The 22,409-nt window shown below is 33.5% G+C and overlaps 1 protein-coding gene across 1 annotated transcript; it reads left to right on the top strand.

The window, feature by feature from the left end:
* Positions 1-14,397: 14,397 nt before the first annotated feature.
* LOC118042988 (uncharacterized) lies at positions 14,398-20,211 on the top strand. Its single transcript, XM_035050766.2, has 4 exons — positions 14,398-14,842; positions 16,198-16,433; positions 16,523-17,330; positions 17,806-20,211. The coding sequence occupies exons 2-4, from the start codon at positions 16,200-16,202 to the stop codon at positions 19,986-19,988; spliced, it is 3,225 nt and encodes a 1,074-aa protein (XP_034906657.1). The 5' UTR covers positions 14,398-14,842; positions 16,198-16,199; the 3' UTR covers positions 19,989-20,211.
* The last annotated feature ends 2,198 nt before the right edge of the window (positions 20,212-22,409 follow it).

Here is a 22,409-nt window from a genome sequence, read left to right as displayed (position 1 = left end):
ACGTTCTACTCGATCATTGCTCCCTGCCAGCCTGTACCACATGCCTGGGTGCCCCTCTACTACTTGCGTGTTCTGCACTGTTGGTGGCTTTTGTACTTCGGGTTTGAAGTAAAACTGTGGAGTGTGTCGATTAATTAAATAGGAATATGTGGATTAATTAAATATTTTTATATCGGTGATCGTAGTAAAATGTATATTATATTATATAGCATCATAAAAATAAATGGATCCAGCGTTTTTTTTTTTTAAGTTTCTAGTCAGCAAAAATCTACTGATTTTTTACTGTACGGTCACTGCTAACTCGCAGTGAAAACAAGATATGTTATAATAGTGATTTTATCTTTTTTTTTCCTTTTTTTTCATTCATGGCTTGTTTTGTTCTTTAATTTTTTTCATTTTGATTTTTTTTCTAAATTGTTATTCCAGTCCATCAAAATAGATCAGTGGAAAATTATTTTGAGAAATTTTTTATTAAATACCACTGAATTTGAAATATTTTTTTGACTAAAATTATAGTTTTCTGAATTATATAATAAATTCTTTTTTTACAGTAATATTTTTATTTTATTTTATCGCTAGTTTTTTCCGGATATTGTTTGATTAAACAATATTTGGCTTTTTTTGTTTGTTTTCAAAATGGATATAGCATTCTTTTTTACAACACTAGCGATTGCTCTCTTTTTTTATATAGCCATTCAGGATTTAACTCAAGATATAGTATTTGTATCAAATTAGCAAATTGAACCTTGCACAAGGAACTTTATGAATTTAACTCTACATTCTTTAAATTTTAAAAATTCATTCAAAAAGCCCTCGATTGTTAGCAAACATCTACTTGCTCCATTAAAACCCGCTGAGATGAAAAATATTGACCACGTAACACAGATTTTTGAGCGAGATGCTTAACCTTTCGAAGAAAAATAAAACACTATTTTTTTTCTAAGAAAAACAAAGTGATAGCCACATGGCTCTCTCGCAAAAAGTCCAAGATCGATTTACATCGATTTTTTATCTGGGATAAATTTAAAAAAAAAATTACATCGAATTTTTTATTTTCTACAGACATATGGAATTTTTTAATGATTGGACTGATAAATTATTTATGTATTCCGTTACAGAAAGAATAGAACCTCTATAAGACATGGTAATTAACCAGTCACTCTTCTCTCTAATCACAACCATAGCTGCCTTTAAGCTACACACACAAAAATGGCTCAAAACCGTGTAGTCTTTTCCTAAAGATTTTTTTTTAAAAAAAAAAACCGACTAAACATGTTACATCATTAGTTGATTTAGTTCTAGCATGTAACGGTGTAACTCTATAATTTTTGCACTGCAAGCCCACCTTAAAGAGATACGAGGAGGTTTGCCCATATTTCGGTGGTCCTTGTGCTGCAATTTTATGGACCTCTTCGTGGCTGTTTGGACTTAATTTGTTTTTTATTATTGTTATTATTCTTTATGAGGAGATATCTGGTTAGTATATATGTATCTTAATTAAGTTTTATAGGTTTTGAAATTAATAATTAAATAAGTTTTTAGTGGTTATTAATATTAATAATTATAGGGCTCGAATCTCAAATTATAAATAAATAAATATTTTAATCTCAAATTCTTGGTAGTAAACCACATAGTTAACTTTATTGTTTTTATTTTGGTTTGTGTGGTTATTGGTACATGGTAAAGTAAACTCAATAAGAAAGATTTAATTCCCATGACTCGTCATTTGCTCTTTTATATTTTTTTGTTGAAATAAATTCTACTTTTTGCGTGTATTTTCTTCTTTTTCCTTCGAGTATATTATTCTTGTCGCTCGGTTTCTACTTAATTTTTCTTCCGAGTCTCTAGCAAAAAACTTGCGGGAAAAAAAAAACATGTAATTAGCTTCTTCCTTTTTTACCTGTAGGGCCTCGATCCAGCCTCCATGCATGTAATATTGGGCTTGGTCCTCTTTTTTAATAAAACATATTCACTTTGTTGGTAAAAAAAGAAAAGAAAAGAAACTGGTGAAAGGTGGTTTTTTTTTAGACTTATCAGGTTTCATGAAGTAAATTATGAATTAATACTTTAATTTTGATTTTAAAAAATAAACTAATTATTTCCCTTTGTTTTAAAAGCTAATTATTAGTTTTTCAATATATCAAGGATTTTTTTTTTAGCAATGAAATGGCAAAGATAGAAGTGCAACTTAAGGCGTATTCTTTATTTATATTTTTTAGGGTATTATATATTGAACTGCAAGTTTGTCGATGCAAGCTGGGATTCGAATTCGCATTTATCAAGAAATCAACAGAAATAGAGTACAAATTCGTTGAAAACTCCACAAAGCAAAGATGTCTTAAATTACTTATGCTATAATATTTAATCATTTTTTTTTGTTTTTATAATGTAAATGTTAAAGTCAGTTTATGTCTTGAGAAGTCCTAAAATTAATAACTAAATCTTTCATATCCCAAGCTAAGTTTATATATATATATATATATATATAAAGCTTAAAAAAAAATTCTCTCAATTCACATCTCGAGGCATCTCTTTTCATGTGCATGCGATTTGGTAAACTCTGCTCATATATGAATCGAGCATTCCTCACCTTCTTGGTGAGGCATGTGAATTATCTTTTCTCGTTGACCATTGAATTAAAATTTGCATTTCTATCCAACAAGAAATTATACAGTAAGGAGAATGAATAAAAAAAATACTTTAAAATGAACAGACATGACCATTCAGCCCCCTGGTATCAGTCTGAAAATACGGGGTCCATAGTTTGACACAACAGATGATGGCCAATGACCATGCCTAGTTGCATCCAGAACCACTTTACTCTGGATGAGGTCACTCGCACAGTGTAAAAGCTCCGAAATTTACCTTAAAGAGACAAATACGGTGAATGTAGAGGTGGAGGGGCACAGTTTTCGGGGCCTTTCTCGAAAAAACCGGGAGAAAGCAGGATGCTCTCTAGCTTCACGTATGCCGATTCTTATCCGCCTCGTTAGTAAAAAAAAGGAAAAACGAGATTTGATGGCATTTCTGTCATTTTTCTAAATATACGAGATGGTCGCTTCGAGACTCGAAGCCCGAAGTTCGTGGATGAAGATCGACACAGGAATTCGAGAGGGGTTTTTTTTTTTTTTTTAGTGTTTTAAAATAAAAAACAGAGTGGATCTATGTAGAGAATTTTCGCCGCAAGGGCCTTTCGTTGTGTTTACGTGAAAGATACTTGTACGGGCACTCTATGGAATCTTAGCCTTTTCATCTAGGCATACAGGTTGGCAGTGTAATTTATGGAGCAGCTAAGTTATTTTAGGAAACACCCATTTTATCCTCAATCATAGCGTTTAGGCATAGCCCGTTGAGTGGTTTGTAAAGCATGATTGTATGGTGGTTAAAATTATTTTTTAAAATATTTTTTATTTTAAAATATATTAAAATAATATTTTTTTTAAAAAAAATATTTTTAATATCAATATATTAAAATAATCTAAAAATAAAATAAAATATTAATTTAAAATAAAATAAAATAAATTTAAAATTTTTAAAAAACATTTAAAAACCTAAAAACAAACTGGAATTGTCTTGTCCCTAATATGTGCCCTTTGGATCTTCCCGAAAGAGGAAATAGAAGGATGACAAAAGAGCAGAGCTTCTACAGAGAGAAAAATAATTTATATCCAATGTTATGATTTTGTGGATAATTTATATGGTAGCTAAATTATTTTTATAACACTGTTTATCGCCTCTCTTTTTCTTCGTATCACATGGATTTATCAAGATTTTTCATGTTGTGATTGTTCTCGTTTTTGTGAACTACTTCTACTGTGTGCGGATATGACAGTGCTTGACAGCTCACTGAGGATTCCTACAGGATTTTTCTCACTGGAACAGAGTGTAAAACCTACGCATGTACTGAGTTTTCCGTGATTTATCTGGTAACATCATTTTCAGTGATTTTGAACCTTTTCTTTTAAAAAAAGGGTGATTTTTCAACTAGAAATTAATTTTTTAATTAAAAATTTAAGGTGTATTTGAAAATATAATTTTGATTGTTTTTTAAATATTTTTTATACATAAATACATTAAAAATAATATTTTAAAAAAATTATATTTTACATCAGTATATCAAAATATTTTAAAAATATATAAAAAAATTAAACAAAATAAATTATTTTTAAAACATAAAAACAAACATAACTTAACTAAAGTGAAAGTTCAAGTAATCAAATAAAGGTCCATGAATCCACAAAGCTATACCTGAAATCAACGGTGAGTGATTGACAGGTCATGCTGCAGGACAAAAACTTTCACTCGCAGTCCTCTAACATGCAGTAACAATAAGTAATCAGACGGTTTGAATCATTTATAGATAATTAAATAGCTGTGTAACCAACACCTTAAGGATTCTAATGAAAAGGCGTGGGGCATTTTTAGCCACTGGTACACGTCGCCCATATCGTTAAGATGAGTACATTTTACTTGCAGCATGCGCGTTACAAGCTTTAGTTGTTTTTTATTTTTAAATTATTTTTTAGGCAATTTGATTGTAGTAATAAAACTAGTATGATAAAATAAAATAAAAAATCTTAGATGTCAGTTTAAAAGTTTTTGCTTTGAATGGTATTTGATCGTTTGAATATGTTTTTAAAACACGAAAGAATTTGTTTATCTCTAGTTAATTTAATAATAAATAGTGGATCTTGTGAAAATATTTCATTACCCTTAAAGTCAATTTAATTATTTTTTACACGAATGACAAGACCATTGTTACACTGTTCTATTGAATAATGATTTTGAGCTTAGATGAACAATATATTTCAAGGGGAATTGATTTATTTTAATGGCCTAATATTAACATTGATGGATCCTAGCAAAACTTTGAAAAATCTTGAGCTGCAAAAGGTATAATTAATGGCATCTTAGCAGTTATTTGGGATCTATTTTGAATAAGAAAAAAACAAAAAAGAGAATAGAATTCGTGTTATTTATATCTCGTATTTATATATTTTTTTTCTTCAAAGTAGATTCGAATAAATAAATAATAAAATTTCACTAATTGCTCTTTAAAAATCACAAAATTTCTCACAATATTTAAGGTATTCGTCGCTCCCTGTTAAAAACAATCATCGTATCTTCTTTGTAAACTGTAATTATTCAATGTTATTTAGCTCATTGGATCACTTAATAAAACTTGTAATCCAAAACCTTATTTATGCTATGTTTTAATTTGAAAAAGAAAAATTATCAACCTAATTTGCAACGAGCTAACCTATAACTCAGTTGATTTGATTAATCCAGACTAAACCCAACCAAGACTACATCAAGAAATTAAAAAAAACCAAACAATATTATTTTAATAAAATAAAAATAATTGGCATAAATTGATACAGTAACCCACAAGTCAGCCCTATAAACATAAAAGTCCAATACTTTTCCAATCAAATCCCAAGCCAATCCAGCAACCATGTTGAAAACCATCAAAATATTCGTTCAAGGGTTGTTTGCTTTTGTGACCTAACTGAACTCTTAAAAAATCTTGAATTGTTTTTTTTTCAAGTTAAGTTTTATATTTTTTATTATTTTGATATAGTGATATTAAAAATAAAAAAAATATTAATTTGATATATTTTAAAACAAAATACACTTTAAAAAAATTAAAAAATTAAATATAGTATCAAACAGTACAAAACAGTACACTAGACTGCCAAATGCCTTTCCTGCTGCAATCAAATCATGCCTCGATGTTTCTCTCTTTTAACCTGTAAACAATTAAAATTTAGTGTTATGAACATGTTGCTTGTCAGCTCATATAGCTCATCTTCCAAGTTGAGGGATTACTTTCATCTCTCAACAATTCGCACACAAACAAAATATGCATAGCTGAGAGAGAAAACAATCTGCGCCTTGAACGAGAGATAGCCTGCAACGAGGAGCATCCAGAAAGGTTGCACACAGGACCCGCTGACATGTTCTTGGCTAAATTGTTGTTATTCTTTCTGGGACAAAAAATTGCTACTAATCTGAGATTTAAGCTCGTAATTTTGAGCTTCAATCGTGATTTAACTCGAAAAAGTTCCCTCAAGGCATTGGCTCCACCTCCTAATATATTTAATTAATGGTTGTTGCCCGTAATCCTGTACTCTTAATGTTTAAACACCACCAAGAAATACATAATCAGTAAAGGACTATATTACCGGCCCAATTTGATTGCAGCAGAAAAATACTATAGGAATTAGTAACCCAAATTTAAACCTGGATTATATCAATAATTGGACCGTTCAAATTATCGATCCATTTAAATCCGATTTACTTTACTTGATTCATTTGGAAGAGAAAAAAAAAAACCCTTTTCTTTTAATTAAACTCAAACTCCAAGGACACTTTTTACCGTCAGGTCGTTCTCTGATCTTTAAAACATAGAGATGCATTATGAAATCCTCGACAAATTATCAATCAGGTCCCTAGAAATTCTCAAAACATAAAATCTCGACCTTGATTCCCCTTCATCCTCTGGAGTAGTAGCTTTAGTTAGCATCTCTTTTCAAGGAAGTTTTACTTTTCTTCTTGTTGGAATGTGCTCTCCTACACAAAAGAAGCAAAACTCAATAGCTAAGGACCTCGGGCAACTGACAGGGTCCATATGCTTGACTTTAAGCTGGTACAAAAGGCGATTTGTCTATTTAATTTAAATTTCTTGACAGCTCCATTTTCTTGACGATCCTGCTCCGTTAGAAGCAAATCATGTTTATATTCTATATAAAGGATATTCGTCTATTTAATTTAAATTCCTCGATAGCTCTATTTTCTTGACGATACTGCTCTGTCAGAAGCAAATCATGCCTATATAAAGGATATTGAGAGTTAAATAGTGATTGTTTTTTATAAAAAAAAAATTATTAAAAAATATATTAAAAAAATATTTTTTATTTTAAAAAAATTATTTTAAATATCGGTATAAAAAATATAAAAAAATAAATTTATGTAAAACATCATTTGGATTCGTTTCCAAGCCATGTCTTAATTAACAATGACTGCCAAAATTATCTTAACGATTCCGCTCCATTAGAAGCCAAATATGTTTTACTTAAAGGGGTGTTTGAGATTTGAGGTAATAGTTATTTTTTAAAGGTTTTTTTTATATAAATATATTAAATGATATTTTTAAAAATTTATTTTTAACATCGACTTATCAAAATAAATAATAATATTTTTTTTATAAAATGCCATTGAACTGCGTTTCCAATCCCAGGCTTAATTTTAAATAATGACTGCCAATTTTTTTTCTATCTCGCTTCCAAAATATATGTCCATGTTTATTCTTTATCAGCTAGAACAGTTCTCTTTTTCAGCGTCCCCCACTAGTTTTATTTTGTAATTTATAAGAGCCGACAATAGAGTCTGATCTCTCTCCCTGGATATTCTCTAGTTGTTGTCTTGACTGCTAGCGATTCATTGCCGAGCAGGTATTCGCGGCAGTGTGAATTGAAAAATACTGGAACCAAGGAGAGATTGAACATTCAATCGTGTTCGATCCAACGGAATCCAGTGGGTTGACTCAGAGACTTGAGGGTTGAGTCGATAACCCGGCGACCATAAACCTTCGCCAAGTGTGGTTGGTGGGCCGGGTATCGCAATTATGGTGAAAAGGCTGAGTAACGGGTGGAAGATTAAATATTTATGATAGTTGAAAAGTCAAACACACGCCACAGATAATCTCGTATTTTCGGTTTTATTTCTAAATTGATCCACTCTCCTTCACACATTTTCGTATTTTCACCCGTGTATTTTTCTCTTGTCAGTCTGGTTCTCAATTTTAAAATTCAAAGAAAATCATTAAGGAGTTGTATAAGAAGAGAGAAATTACTCCTTGGCACGCTGATAATTTACATATTTCGCATCTCTTTTATTTATTTATTTTTTTTTTTTTGCCTTTTCAAATGATATTCCAACTTTAAGAGCTAAACAGTGCATGGATTAGGGATAGTAATATATCTAAAATGAAAGGGAAAAAAAACACCACCAATAATACAAAATCTTAAGAGTATGGTTGGATCGTAATACTAAACATTATTATAATAAAAAAATAATTTAAAAATAAATAAATTCATAATTGAAAACTAGACTTCAAAGGGAGGGAAACCCAAGCTAGTAATCTGGTTTGTAAGGTGAGATTTTTTTAGCAGTGTGATTAATTTAAGTTGAGCAAGAACAGAACAGCCGAGTTCGATACAGAGCTTGGTTGCAACTGAGACTCAGAGAGCTTGACCCCACGTTGCGAATTCGTGACCTCTTATCTAAGCTAGTGGTTCTGCGGGAAATAAAATCATTACACCGTGACCGAAGACCAAACCATCGCATAACAGCCAATCCAAGTCTCACGGGACGTGGGCCATCACGATCCCTGAGGTGGGGCCCACTGGAGTTTAGTCAGCCAAATCTTTCTTTCCCTTAGTTTGGAACTTACAGAAAGCTTCACATATTTTTCCATGACAACGACAACGACAATGGAAGGATATCAGCATGGGACCACATTAATTAGCTCTCACGCTCGAGGATTTACGACTAAAAATATCTCATCCAGCTCTTCAGTGAAAACTTACTCGATCGGCAACCCCACGGTAACTGTTCCACATGATAATAATAAAAATAATAATAATAAGAGATTTGTTTGTTTTTGTATTTTAAAAATACTATTTTAATATATTAAAAAAAACAGTCATTACCCGGTTATCAAGCAAGCTCGAATCGGCCATTGAACAAATATTCCTCTCGCCAATAATATCAAAGTGGATATGAATTTTGGCCGACCTCCGGTTCAAACCCGCTTCACCACGTGTTATCCCCTGTGATCTTTCAACTATACCTTAACCTGTGGGACTAGCCCTCATTAATATTTCAAGAGGCACCTTCCGATACAATGCTTTGGATCTTGACATCCTGTATTTTCTAGCTTTCGATCTTTATTCTCCGATGATGAAATAGTTTTTCCACGTACATCGATCGATTAATTCCACTTATCGAGGCCACCTCTCGGGTACCTTCTTCTAAAAATATTGCCGATAATGCTGGAATTGTTGGCTTTTCTCTTTTCAATTTTTACCCCCTTTTCACCATTAATATTAAAGACCAAAACTTTAGTTTTTTCATATTAGGGTATTAGTAATGTTGAGTGGAGATATTTTAGGCCACGTATAGCATAACATATATTCATAAGAAAAAAGGGGAAAGTAGTGTTGTCTTAAGAAAAGCAGGTAAACTCACTTTTGCACGAAGCTGCTTTTGCTCAATCAACGAACACCTTAGGCTTCCTTTAGGGCTGTGTTTGTACTATAATAGAGTTTAGTAAATTTTGAATTTTGTTTGTTTTAATTTTTTTTATATTATTTTGATGTGCTAATATTATTTTATTTTATATAGTTTAAAATTAAAAATATTTTGAAAAGTAATATTTATCACACTTTTCTATTCGGCGTTGTGTTTTTTTTTATCAAAATTTAAATATTTTTAATGCTTTTTTATTACCTTGATATATTGATATAAAAACATATTATTTTAATATATTTGAAAAAAACACTATAAAAAATAATATCTAAATATTATTTGTAATTAAATTATTAGTAGTTAAAGCATTATTATACCCCTTGTAAAAATGAGAATACAAATTTGATTCTTAAAAAACACATTTATTGAGAAGTATAACTAAAAACATCCAAAACAGAACTAGTTTTATTATTTAAAAAGGTGTGAAAACAGTCGGGCAAGAAGAAAAAAACTTTATTGGACGACCCTGTGGTCCTGTTTGAAATGGTATCCCACCAAAATGTTGAACTTTGTCCGCATCCATGTATATCATCCTTCTATTTCTGTCCAATCAGAAGCCCGTTCCAAGTTTTTATACACTATACAAATATACGGTAATTAAAATTGCAGTTGGCGTTTGTTATGGCGTAGTAAGTCAAATACCAGTGGTGGAAAAGCAAGAATTTCTTCCGATATACATTCAACATTTCATAATTATTAAACTATACAGACAGCCTGTGTAATTAAATATACATGAATGGTTTCGCTGGTGGTCGCTAGCTAACTCAGCTGGAAAATTTATTTAAAACTTTTAATTTTCAGCGGCTTGAGTTAAATTACTTTCATGCCTCGGATGAATTACACAATGATTAAAGGAAAAGAAAAGGTGAGAGAGAATTACACCAATGGTAAAAAAAAAAAAAAATTAATTAATTTCTAACTAATAATATTTTCACAATATGACTGCCTATTTGTTCGATTAATTACTAGCTAGGTTCAGCCTGAAATCATAAGATTTCTAGGGGTTTGATACTACATTTCCTCGTTCCAAAAATAATCAATGTTTTTTGGCGTTGAATGAAATATTTTAGGCCATAATTATTTCGAAGAATATAAGGGTTTGTTAATTTACAAAGAATAATTTTCCATACTTCTCCATTTCCAGCTTTTGTTTTTTTTATTGGGAATGGAGAAAATGTGTTTATTTATTTTTACGTAGTTGAGTCTGTGCCCTGAGTTATTTTTTGTATTTCTTTTAAATACACTTGTATCGCACGAATGTATTTTTTTAACCGATACAAAAAAAATGTACTGGGCAGCAAATCTAGCGGCAATTGTAATTTTCTTCGCCGCTCTCTGTCTCTCTCTCTTATCGCGATAAGAACTCTGGCTGCTGCTGAAAAGCAAATCCGAACATAATTACAGCCGAGTTATATTCCCTTTCCCTTATCTGCGAGAAAAATACAAAAAATAGAATAAAATAGATTCCATTAAAATCTTGTTATCGTTTATTAAATGATCGGTGAAGGGACTGGATTCGCATAAACCATAGACGACAGTACTTTTCAGCATAAATTTTCTTGCCTTGCCATGCATTGATTGCATCCCCTGAATCCTTATCAATCACCTGGACTCTGGATGTTTTTTTTTTTTGCAGGGATCTCTTGCTGCTTGCTATGTGTTCCTTCAACAACGTTTGTCAAGGTGTCCGTGCACATGGATTTTGCTTCCCTTATTGTTTATGCGATCTGGGTTATGTATTGATGATATCTTCCCTTTAATCTCTGAAGAAAGAGCTAAAGAATGCTTTTGCCTGGAACCTCCTCGAGAAAAATCTGAAAGTTAAATAGCTGGGATGTTCTTCTGATAAGCCCATCCTTCTTATTAAAATCCTGTGGATTTTTAATTTGACGTGGATATTTCTTATTCAAATCCATCCTTCAATCTCTTATAACAGATGGGATTTCATTTTTTTTTACTGATGAAAAAAATATTTATTTTTTGCTTTAAATTATTTTTTTTTAGTATTTTTAAATTATCTTGATGTATTAATATTAAAAACAAATTTTTTAAAATAAAAAACATTGACTAAAAACACGCCAGACGTGAACGTGCAATGTGATGGTGCATTTGCGACCATTCAATATTGCCAGTGTACACGTGGAGGAATCTGGATTTCATGTATTCTTTTCTAAAATGGAAAAGGAAAGAAAGGATTGGCCCATAGCCCAGATTTTTACTGTGACAACATATTAAACACGATCCCTTGAATTTTCATCAAGAGGTGGACAGAAGAGTAGGTTTCAATAGGAACACTGAAGACAAAAAAATAGTGTCATCTGCAAAATCTAACATGACAGATGTGTCCGCCTCCACTGCCTGCACATAGCTTGCATCCAGGCGTAGACCTAAGGCGTCGATTCTCCTCCTTAAATCATGTGTAAAGATCAAGTCCCGGGCCTGAAATAGGTGCTAATGCATGTGTACGTGGCATATGCATCATATGATATGATCTTAGTGCATACTACTTCTGTACCCGGGCTCCCCGTATCAGAGTGGTTTTCTTTCAAAATAAGGAAAAAGAAAAAAAGAAAAAGAATGTACATGCTCTTCTAACAAATTTCTGGATGTAAATTTTTTTGAATAACGTATCAGAATATTTATAGACATGTTTAATTAATTAAATTAATATTTAATTAATAAATAACTAATATTAATATTTTCAATCTCCCAACATAAATGATATATTTAATTGTGTTTAATAGCTGTATTTTTTAGACTATCAATTTCATTTAGTGAAACATATTTTTTCATATTTTAATTACACCGTGATAAAACTTTTTATCATGAAAAGTGTTTTTGTGTAAAATATATTTTTAAAACGTAAAAAAAAAACATGATATAGTGGAATAACAAAGGTATATCATTGACCATAAAATAGTGAGATTGCATTCTTTTAGCTTTTAGTTAAATAAGAGAAATTTATATATAATTGATAATAAATGATGTAATTATATTTTTTAAAAAAACATTGAGGGGTAGGAAAAGCATTGGAAAAAAAAAAATAATAACTATAATGTTGTGGATTAACCCATTAAATTTACAACTTGACTGGTGTACTCACTGGAGTTTAATTATTTGTTTTGTCATTTTTTTTAAAAAAAAAAAAAACAAAAAGAGCCCAACACGAGGGCCTTTTCTATTCTAGCACGCATGTCTGGGCATGTCTTTTTCTCCTATAAAGGAAAGATCGACATGTTGCACGTCTTATTTGATTTATTTTAAAGATAGCAGATGATATGTTGTTTGTTTTTTATTGATTGCTATAAAACTAAGGTTTTTTTTTTATTAAAAATTCATTTTCAACTTTTTTTTTATCTAAAATACATTGGTTAATCCTTATTCACGACTATAAAAAAAATTTAAAAAATAGCTCAAAAAAATAACCAAACCATAATTATTCTTGCGGTCAGACCTACCTTCTCAATCATGGAGAAAGAAAAAAAAAACTAGATGAAACTCTCCACATGAAACAAAACCCATTAACAAAAAATCAACTATTTTTTATGGTTGAAATCATCAACAACAATGAATTTCTTTTTTTATATTGAAATCCGGTGAGCCCCTCTTTTTCCTTCACATAAAAAAAAAAATGAAATGTAGTTTAATACTACAATTGAGTTTTAGAATACTAAAGGGACCTATTACTTGTAACTAGAAAAAATGAGAGGTTGAAATGAACTTTTCAAATTAAAATGCCATTTATTTTACATGTTCTTTGTATTTTAGTCATCTATTTTTCAATTCAATTCTCTCTTTAAATAAATGTACAAATGAGTGCTAATTTAAACTTAATTATGCAGAAAAAAATATTTCTATAAGCAAATTGATTTTTTTTTTTAAAGTGTTTTGCAGGAAAATAATAATAAAAAGCTACAGTGGTTTCCCATTTATAATACACGCGCTGAACACGCATTTAAAAGCAAGAATCAGCGTTTTCTTGTCAAGTATGGTTTAAATCGCAATCTCTGACAGGTCATTACTATTTGTCTGGATATTTTTCTTTTTTGCATTTTGAATAAGATAATAATTTTAATATATTTTTAAAAACAAACAATACAAATATACTGTAATTTCAAAACCAGCCCCGAGCTCCGTGGTTGTAATTTGTAGGAAAATCATTACAGTGCCCAGTAACTTTCCTCAGTAGCAATAAAAGTGTATTTTTTTTTAATCCACTAAACATTCTAATTGACTTGAGCGCCTACTGTCTGCAATCTTTGATGCCGTTGCAAAAAGACGCCACGTGCTATGGTGTCCCTTGCCTATTAATTTATTTATTTTCGGGTTTAACGAGGTGCAGTAATCTCATAAATTTGTTATGGCCTTTCTTTTTCTCTACCTGTCCTTGGGATATTAAAGCAGAAAGGATCAGCCAATAAGAAAGAAGCAGCAGAGCATCAAAAATTCAATCTTGTAAATATACCCCACAAGGAAGGGTACTTCTTATCTGACCCAAAATCTTAAGAAACCCAGTCCTGCTCATAGTATCAACGGGACCCACTCTATTTTTTTCTTGCCTGCTGTATCAGCCAATTAAAGGATGCTTTATATGGAAATAAGTGCAGATTAATATTAGCCAATTGATTACTCTTAGTCTTAATTAGGCAGTAAACAACGTTTAAGCTTATAGAGATAGAGAGTATGGTGTGATATAGGGAGGGACACACAAGGTTGTTTTTGTCAAGTTGGTTGTGCTCGTTGGTAAGGAAAGCCAATGCACGCTTTTGTCTATATATATATATATATATATATATATTTTTTTAATTACCTGTCTAATGTGATAATATTTTGTAATATCTGTCCCGAAAGCAAAGCAAGGAAGGTGGAGAGAATCTAGAAATGCTCTTCATTTCTCTTAATTGCTTTCCTTAAAAACCCATAAAATTACTTGAAAAAACAAAACAACAAGCACTTCTTACTGGTGGTATATTATTATTATAAATGGAAAATAATAGAGATTTTTAGTGAGAGAGAGAAAAGGGTAGAGAAAAAGCAGAGAATAAAAAGAGACCGGATGTTGACAAATTTCATGTCACTGTTCTTAGAAGGTCGTTTGTTTGTGTAAAGATTTCTTATCTGGGATCGCTCTCTCTCTCCCCCTCCCACTCTCTCTACCTTTCTCTCTATAGCATAAATAAAAATACAATCTCTCTCTCACTAAAAATAAAAACTCAATTCTTTTCTTTTTTGTTTTAGTTGTTGAGAGAGAGAGAGTGGCCCAGTAGATCGAAATCTTCTATCTTTTTTCAGTTTGGAGAAGATCTAAGCTTCTTTAATGGAGTTGCAATGATACCCACTTTCTTATTTGTCGTGTTATTGTGACTTTTTATTTCTTTTTTATTTTTAAGCTTATTCTTTTGGGTATGTGTTTTGATAGTGTCAGTCTCCTGGACTCTTTGAATTTTGTCTATGATGTGGAGGTAACCGTTGAATGATTGAATCCATGGGGGGTTTTTGAGCAGATGAAAAAATAGGATGTGGGTCTGAGGTAATATATTTTTTCTCATTTTTTTCAGTATAATTTGATTTATGGGTTTTTCTTCTTCAGTGATTTGGTTAACTGGGTTTTAATTCATTTCATGATTTAGTTTAGAAGTAGTTTTGATTTTGATAAGTTGTTCGGATTATGACTCTCGTAATTTGTTTTTCCACTTGCTTTATTGTGTCTGTGTTTGTATGTTTCTCTGAATTTTGGGTTTAATAATTTATTTTGAGTTTCTAGTGTTTCTGGATTGCTTTGATGGGTTAGTTTAGAATTTTGTATGATGGATTCTGTTGCTGTTATTTGCTAATATGCAATGTTAGTCTAGCTTGTATTAGTGAGGGATCTGGTGTATTACTTTTTGTCATTATTACTGTATACCTAGGCCATCTCTTTTGATCCTTGAATCGAAATGAATCAGACCCTAGAACTTGCCTAACTGCTATCCTCTTCCTGGGGATTTAAGCATGTGAGCAATTTAATCAGTCACGGGCAACCATTGCATATTCATTGATATAGTACAATTTCAGTTAAATACTGTTTTTTTGTGGTTTGTTAGAAATCTTTCCTCTATTTTTTTCCTTATCTAAGCAGTCTCTTAATTTATTTTTATTTTCCTTTTATATGATAGTTTGGGATTGGGGGGTGATATTAATTTTCTAGAGATTGTAAGCCGTAAAAGTTTTGTTCTGTCAAATACTATTTAGAAATTCATCTGTAGTTTCTACTGCATCTTAGTAAATGTGGTCACCCATTTTCTTATGTTAAATATGTTAATGGTCATTTGAGACAAATATCCCTCCTTTTAGGAAATAACTTTCGTGATGGCTGTAGTATGCAGACTTTTTGAACTCATCGCCCTTCCTTAACTGCAGTTTTTTATGCCTAATAACTGGCATAGCTTACTGCTTTTTGAAAAGAACCTTGGTTTTCTTTCTTATTGCTGATCAGAACAAGATTTAACTTGATTAAGCAGTGTGGTTATTGATCTATGCCTTTCTGTCCAGATATGTTGATGTCACAGTATTTTACATTAATGTTGCAATGACAATGGATGTGAAATGCCTGTATTTGTGAATGAGCCAAGCATGTAACTGCATGTTGCGTATATGAATCTTTTAATTTTTGGATTGGTTGTGATGTTACTGTTGAATTTGTGAAACCTTGTCATTATTCACGATGATTGTCAAAGGTTGACCCTTTGTCAACGGAAAACATTTGTTTTGCTACCATGAAAAATTTGTAGAGAAAACCCGTGATCTTTCTAGTTAAAGTTCTTATATCCGTTGCTAAACTAAATAATAGTTCTGCTTGATGGTTATGTATCTCACATTTGCTACATATCTTTGACTGATTGCCAGGAATGGGAACAAAAGTGCAGTGTGAAAGTTACTTCCCAGGATATTTCTCAATGAGGGATCTTAATGAGGATTCTAACAGTTGTAGCTGGCCTCCCTTTTATGGAGATAAAACCTTTACAAATGGGCAGTATTACAATGATTACTTGCCAAGGGTCGTTGCAGATGCCTATCCAGCGAATGATAAGGATGTAGTAAAGCGGACAATGCTTAAGCATGAGGCCATATTCAGGAAACAGGTATGTCTCATTTTAAGTCAGAGTGATGTGTACAGTATCTATTTGTTTGCTACAAACCTAAAAGTTTCTTTCTTTCTTCTGTTATCCAGCTCCAAGAACTTCACCGTCTATACAGAATACAAAGGGACCTAATGGATGAAATTAAAAGGAAAGAACCACTTAAAAATCGGTTACCTGTTGAGACATCATTTTCATCAAGCCCCTTAGCTTCTCAGGTTACATCTGAAGATGCTCGGAAATGGCATATCCCTAGTTTCCCATTGGCAAATTCAATATGTGCTAGACCATCTGTGTTGGGTGTTGAAGACATTCATTCTCCTTTGAGCTCTATGAAAGGAAGCAGTGCACAAGCAAGTCCCTTGCCATCCCAAAATGGTGGTACCTCAAAAGATGTGGAGATTCTGGAGTCCAGGCCATCAAAGGTGAGAAGAAGAATGTTTGATCTTCAGCTTCCAGCTGATGAGTACATAGACACAGAAGAAGGGGAAAAATTAAGGGATGAAAATTCAAGTTATCTGCCCAGCAGGAATCATAAAATTGCACCTCAGAATGAAATAATTCTTTTTCTTGGCAATTGTGGGAAGAATAATTCACAAGTAGATGCATCAAGATCTGAATCATGTTTAAGGAGCCCAATTAATGTGGGTGACCTGAACAAGCCTGTTGAGGTTGAAGAGGCAAATGCTTCTGCCCATGTTGATCCTCTAGGCTGCGCCTCCTCCCAAGCAGGGAGCCAAGGGCATGAACTGGCTTCCAAGCCAAAACAAGAGCTTCTAGGTTTCCCCAAGGAAATTTCAGCAAATTTCCGTTACAGGGGTGACAATGAGACTCTCAATATCCCACATATGCAAAATAATGCCAATGGAAAATGCTGGTTTCCTTGTGCACTCGACTCAGGTGAGGTTTCCTCATAAAATTACAATTTTGTTCTTCGGTTTCTTTCAAAATTTTCACCACACCAACTTTTATTATTGTAATTAGTTTTTTTATTTGTTTATGGTGGAGCCAGTGAATCTCATGCACAGATATTTAGTAAGTTTTTGCTGTTTTTTTGCCTGTAAAGTTGGCTTAACTTGTACCAAATAAAAAGGTGGCATGATGATAGAGAACTTAGATTTAGTTATAGTGACTGAAGGATTTTTTTCTTAGTGTGGAATGTATAATTGAATAAGCATACAGCAGCAAAGAAAGCATGTCATATTGTCATGAATTAATGTACCATGTGAAAAATGGTTTTACTTATTGGCAAGTTGATTTGGCGCACTATAACTTGCCGGGGTTTATTTTCTTTTAAAATTTAGCATTTTTGGCAAGTTCTTGCAGTTGTTCCCTTTGGTTCTATTGATTTCAATGCCACTGTCTCCTATTGCAGGACATAGCAAAAACAACTTGAAGTCTGTTTCTCCAGATCTTCAACCAGAAAAACCTACCTCTTCACAGCCAATACAAGTTCTATTCAGTAAAACTCGCGAACCTCCAACCTTCTTTCTAGCTGATCAAGGCAAGATTGATCAGTTGAGAGACAGAACAACTTGCGGTTCAGAACTCTCTGAAAGAAATCATGAGAATGCCAATAGTAACTATTCAGAGTCAGTTATTGCTTCTCATAGACCAAGTCCATATCCAATTGGTCCTCCCTCTGATGTGGGCAAGCCTTGGTGTCAGTCTGTTTCCTCTTGGGAAATGCCTGCTGTTAGCTTAAGCCAGAAATCAATGTCAGATCAAATGCACCAATATTTGAATTCATCAGCAACTTTGAGTAGGAGCTCGCTGTCGTCAACTCAGAGCCATGGGGTTTTTGGAGACCAACGGAAATATAACAGCAATTCTACATCTAACCCAAGCTTTGCAAGTGAAATGCCCAACCGAAATGGATTCTACCATGGGTCCTCATCAGGGTCCAAGGAACCATCAGTTCATCTTCCTTCGGGAAACTATGACTATTGGAACTGTGCAAGTACTAATAATGGAGCATCTGAGCACTTCATCAATCACAGTTCAGCAAAGTTCAATAAGAGTCCAAATTGTATGGACTTGAAGTCTGCTAGAGATTTGAACTTGAATGCATTGGACAGCTCATCTAACAAGGTGGGCATTGAGGTCATAGTTTTAGATAGAAAGCATGAGGATCATCTTGCAGCATTGCCTTGGCTTAAAGCTAAGCCTGCTTGTAAGTATGAGTGCACTGCAGGGATGGATTTGAATGCAGGGGGATCGACTTTCTTACAATCTTCACTGAATCAGTTATCAGATAAAAGTGAATTCGGAAAGGGTCCTAATCAAATAGCAGCTCAGAACATGAAATCGACTAAATGTTCCAATGTTGTTGAGACCAGTAGTATCCAAGGTGGTGACTCAAGTTGCAGAACAATTCTTGGCTTTCCAATATTTGAAAAGCCTCATGTTCCTAAGAATGAGTTTTCTTCCTTCCCCTCTTCTTCCTTGGCCCTTCCTCAGTTATCGGAAGAAGTGGAAGATAGCAAGAAAAATATGTTGCTTGATATAAACTTGCCTTGTGATCCAGCTGTACCTGACTTGGCTCAACAGACTGCAGAAGAAGTTGCCGTTGCTGCAAAAGAAGCAGATACAAAAGTTGCCAATTTCAGATTTCATATTGATTTGAACTCTTGCATCAGTGATGATGAAACTTCTATGCTGTCTTCTGTTCCAGGCTCCAGTGCAAAGGTGGTTGCAGGAATAGATTTGGAAGCCCCTGCAGTTCCTGAGAGTGAGGAGAATACCTTTTCCAGAGAAGAAAAGGCACATGAACTGCCTTTACAGCCAACAGAGCACAAAGCTGAAAGCCTGACGGATGAACTTATCAGAATAGCAGCCGATGCGATAGTGGCCATTTCATCATCAGGTTACCAGAATCATTTGGATGATGCCACTTGCAACCCACCTGAAGTTTCTGTGACAGATCCTCTTCATTGGTTTGTGGAGATAGTTTCATCATGTGGAGAGGATCTAGAGAGCAAATTTGATGCAGTTTTGAGAGCCAAAGATGGTGAAGATAATATGGAGACATCGTGGGAATTTATTGATTACTTTGAGTCGATGACTTTGAGATTGATAGAGACCAAGGAAGAAGATTACATGCCCAAGCCTTTGGTTCCAGAAAACCTTAAACTGGAAGATACAGGAACCACCACTGTACTGACACGAAGCCGAAGGGGGCAGGGAAGAAGAGGAAGGCAGCGGAGGGACTTCCAGAGGGACATTCTTCCTGGCCTTGGTTCACTATCAAGACACGAGGTAACAGAAGATCTTCAAACATTTGGAGGGATGATGAGAGCAACTGGCCATCCATGGCATTCAGGATTAACAAGAAGGAACTCCACTAGAAATGGTTGTGCAAGGGGGAGACGGCGCATGCAGGTTAGCCCCTTGCCTCTGGTGGCAGCAAGCCCACCTTGCACTCCACTAGTTCAGCAGCTTCATAATATTGAAGTGGGACTGGAGGATAGAAACCTAACAGGGTGGGGGAAGACAACCAGACGCCCCCGCCGGCAGAGATGCCCTGCAGGTAATCCCCCGTCTCACCCTTTAACCTAATTACGGGAAGAGACTTCCATTTGTCAATTCAGAGTTTATAGAGGGAAGCAGGAAGTTTGTTTCTATGTCGCCGGGGATGGAGTTGTGATCCACTGGGGGTTCCTTGTACATTTAGCCCATAATCTGGGTCCCCTTGATTCTGCCTTTGGGTGGTAACCAACTTTGTATTATTCATAAATAATGTTGCATGATTTCTTCCAGGATATATACCAAGCATTGCTTATGTTGTGCATGCGCATTGACTTATTGGACAGTACTTGGATTCTAGAAGTGTAATCATCAGGATCCTGTTTAGGTTGTTAGGCTTTTAGCTGCTTCAAATTGGCCTTGGTTCAAGGGGCATCCTTCCACATAAAACATATTGGCCATTGACATTTTCTTTTTCAGATGCCAAGGACAGGTTTAAGTTTTGCGGTTCTTAGGATGAGATAAATCAAATTAATGAAAAATAGTAGTATATAATCGAGTTCGCATTAGAAAGCTTTTGTAGAATTGGATGAAAAAAATAAAATAGAAAAAGGGCACCGATTAAACATGCGCGAACGTAGCCATGAAATGATAAATTGCCTCGGGAATGTTCAAATTCTTGGAAATACCTCGAAATAGTTGCTTCCATGTAATTGGAGGCGAAGGGTATCCTTTTAAGAGAGGTTTTCATGCATGAAGGGATGCATTTTCTCAAAAACTATGCTTCTATGAAGCACGGTGCCATTATTGGTTAAGCAGCTAGCAGCTAGCACCGCACCTATAGAATGAATCGAGAACGCAGAGAGACTTTCGGGCCAGTGTTGGCTACTGAATTGAGTGGCCTGGATTTATTAATGGCGGTGGGGTGCATGTCTTAATAGTTAGGACTTATGCCCCTAAGGCCGTGCACGAATAGGTAACAAAAGGGCAAAAGCATCCTTAGATCTTGGGTTGTTGGCTTGTCTGTAAAGAATTTATCTCATCTGGGCTGATATTCTGATCCAAAGAAAAAACAGTGGAAGTGAAAAACCCGGTATTTTCTGTCCAGAAACTCTTGCAAGACCCTTCATCATCAAATCATGGTGACCATTTCAGTTCTTACTCATTTGCTTTTCGACTTCATTGAGATGAATAACGATGCTGCTTATCTTCTTCAATCACAAGTAATCCCAATCTTTGTCGTTTTCTTTTTTTGGGTTTTGATAGGGGAGAAAATCCACTTCATCGTACAAACCAAGTCTATACAAATTATATCAAGCTTTTACAAATCAGAAAAAAAATAAAAATACATGAAAAGATCCTTTGGGAGGAGTATTTGACATAGCATTTTGACTTCATGAATTCCAACGATTCTCTTTTTTTTTTTTTTTATTATTACCTGGGACAGATCCACTTGAAACTATTGAAAACATTTTCATTATTAATTTAGGTACTCAGTTCTATGTTCTTATGAGAGAGATTTTATAATAAATCTTATATTAAAAAAAGCAACTCCTAACATATCTAATAATTTATTAAAAAAATAAGTATCGGGGTTACTAAATAATTGCCCACCACCCCTGTAGCGCCCGGTAAAAGGAAGAGTTAGAGAGAAAATAGACGCGCAAGGGATACGCGCGTGGGGGACATAGTGGGAGGGAGAAAGAGAAGATCTAAGCAGCAGCAGGTTGTTTGTTGATAATATGATGTCGGTGTTGTCCGAAAGGAATGATAATCTGTTTACGGGAAAAAAAAAAAATCTTTGTGGTGTGGTCATGGTCAAAGTTACTTAGATTAATGAGATTAGATACTCTCTTCACCAATCATATTCCGCCAAAACTCCCTCTCACCTCTTCCCTCTTCTCTCTACCTTTTATTTATTTATATGCAAATAATAATATAATACTATATTATTCGCCATACGACTAATCTTACCAATCGCCATGCAAAAGCAACACCTTTTTATATATTGCCTTGCTACTCCAACTCATCTGCCCTTTCCCTTTCTCTTTTTATATATATATATATATATATATATATATATATATATATATATTCACTTTGTTTTATTTGACGAGAGAGAGAGTCTTTGAGAGTCGCTTATTGCACTCATGCCCCTTGTGCTTTTGTTTTTGTATTCTTTGCTCCCCTTTTCTTCCTCTTATTTATTCATGGAGTTCCATGCAATGAAATTCTCTTCACTCGTGTCCTTTTTTATTGAAATTAAGATTCTATTTCCCCCTTATCATCGCCCCCCTTTCCTTTCACTAGTACAGGCACAAGAACATCTGGACAATTTAAATATGATCGATGTTGATCTTGGTCTTTTGAGCATCTACTACCAATTTCATTTTTTGACCATATATTTCCCCATTTTCATCTCAAAATTCACAATAATTTCGCTGTTTTTTTTTTATTATTAAAAAAACAAACAAACTCTCTTATGCTAATGTTGAGGTCTTCCTATGAGTATGA

This window comes from Populus alba, chromosome 10 (genome assembly GCF_005239225.2).
Source record: "Populus alba chromosome 10, ASM523922v2, whole genome shotgun sequence".
NCBI classification, from domain to species: domain Eukaryota; kingdom Viridiplantae; phylum Streptophyta; class Magnoliopsida; order Malpighiales; family Salicaceae; genus Populus; species Populus alba.
Note: the sequence above shows the minus strand (reverse complement) of the source record. Positions and strands in the feature narration are given on the sequence as shown.

Coding starts and splice junctions, on each gene's coding strand:
- LOC118042988 (XM_035050766.2), top strand. CDS start 16,200: ATGGGAACAAAAGTGCAGTGTGAAAGTTACTTCCCAGGATATTTCTCA. Junction 16,434..16,522: donor AGGCCATATTCAGGAAACAG/GTATGTCTCATT, acceptor TCTGTTATCCAG/CTCCAAGAACTTCACCGTCT. Junction 17,331..17,805: donor TCCTTGTGCACTCGACTCAG/GTGAGGTTTCCT, acceptor CTCCTATTGCAG/GACATAGCAAAAACAACTTG.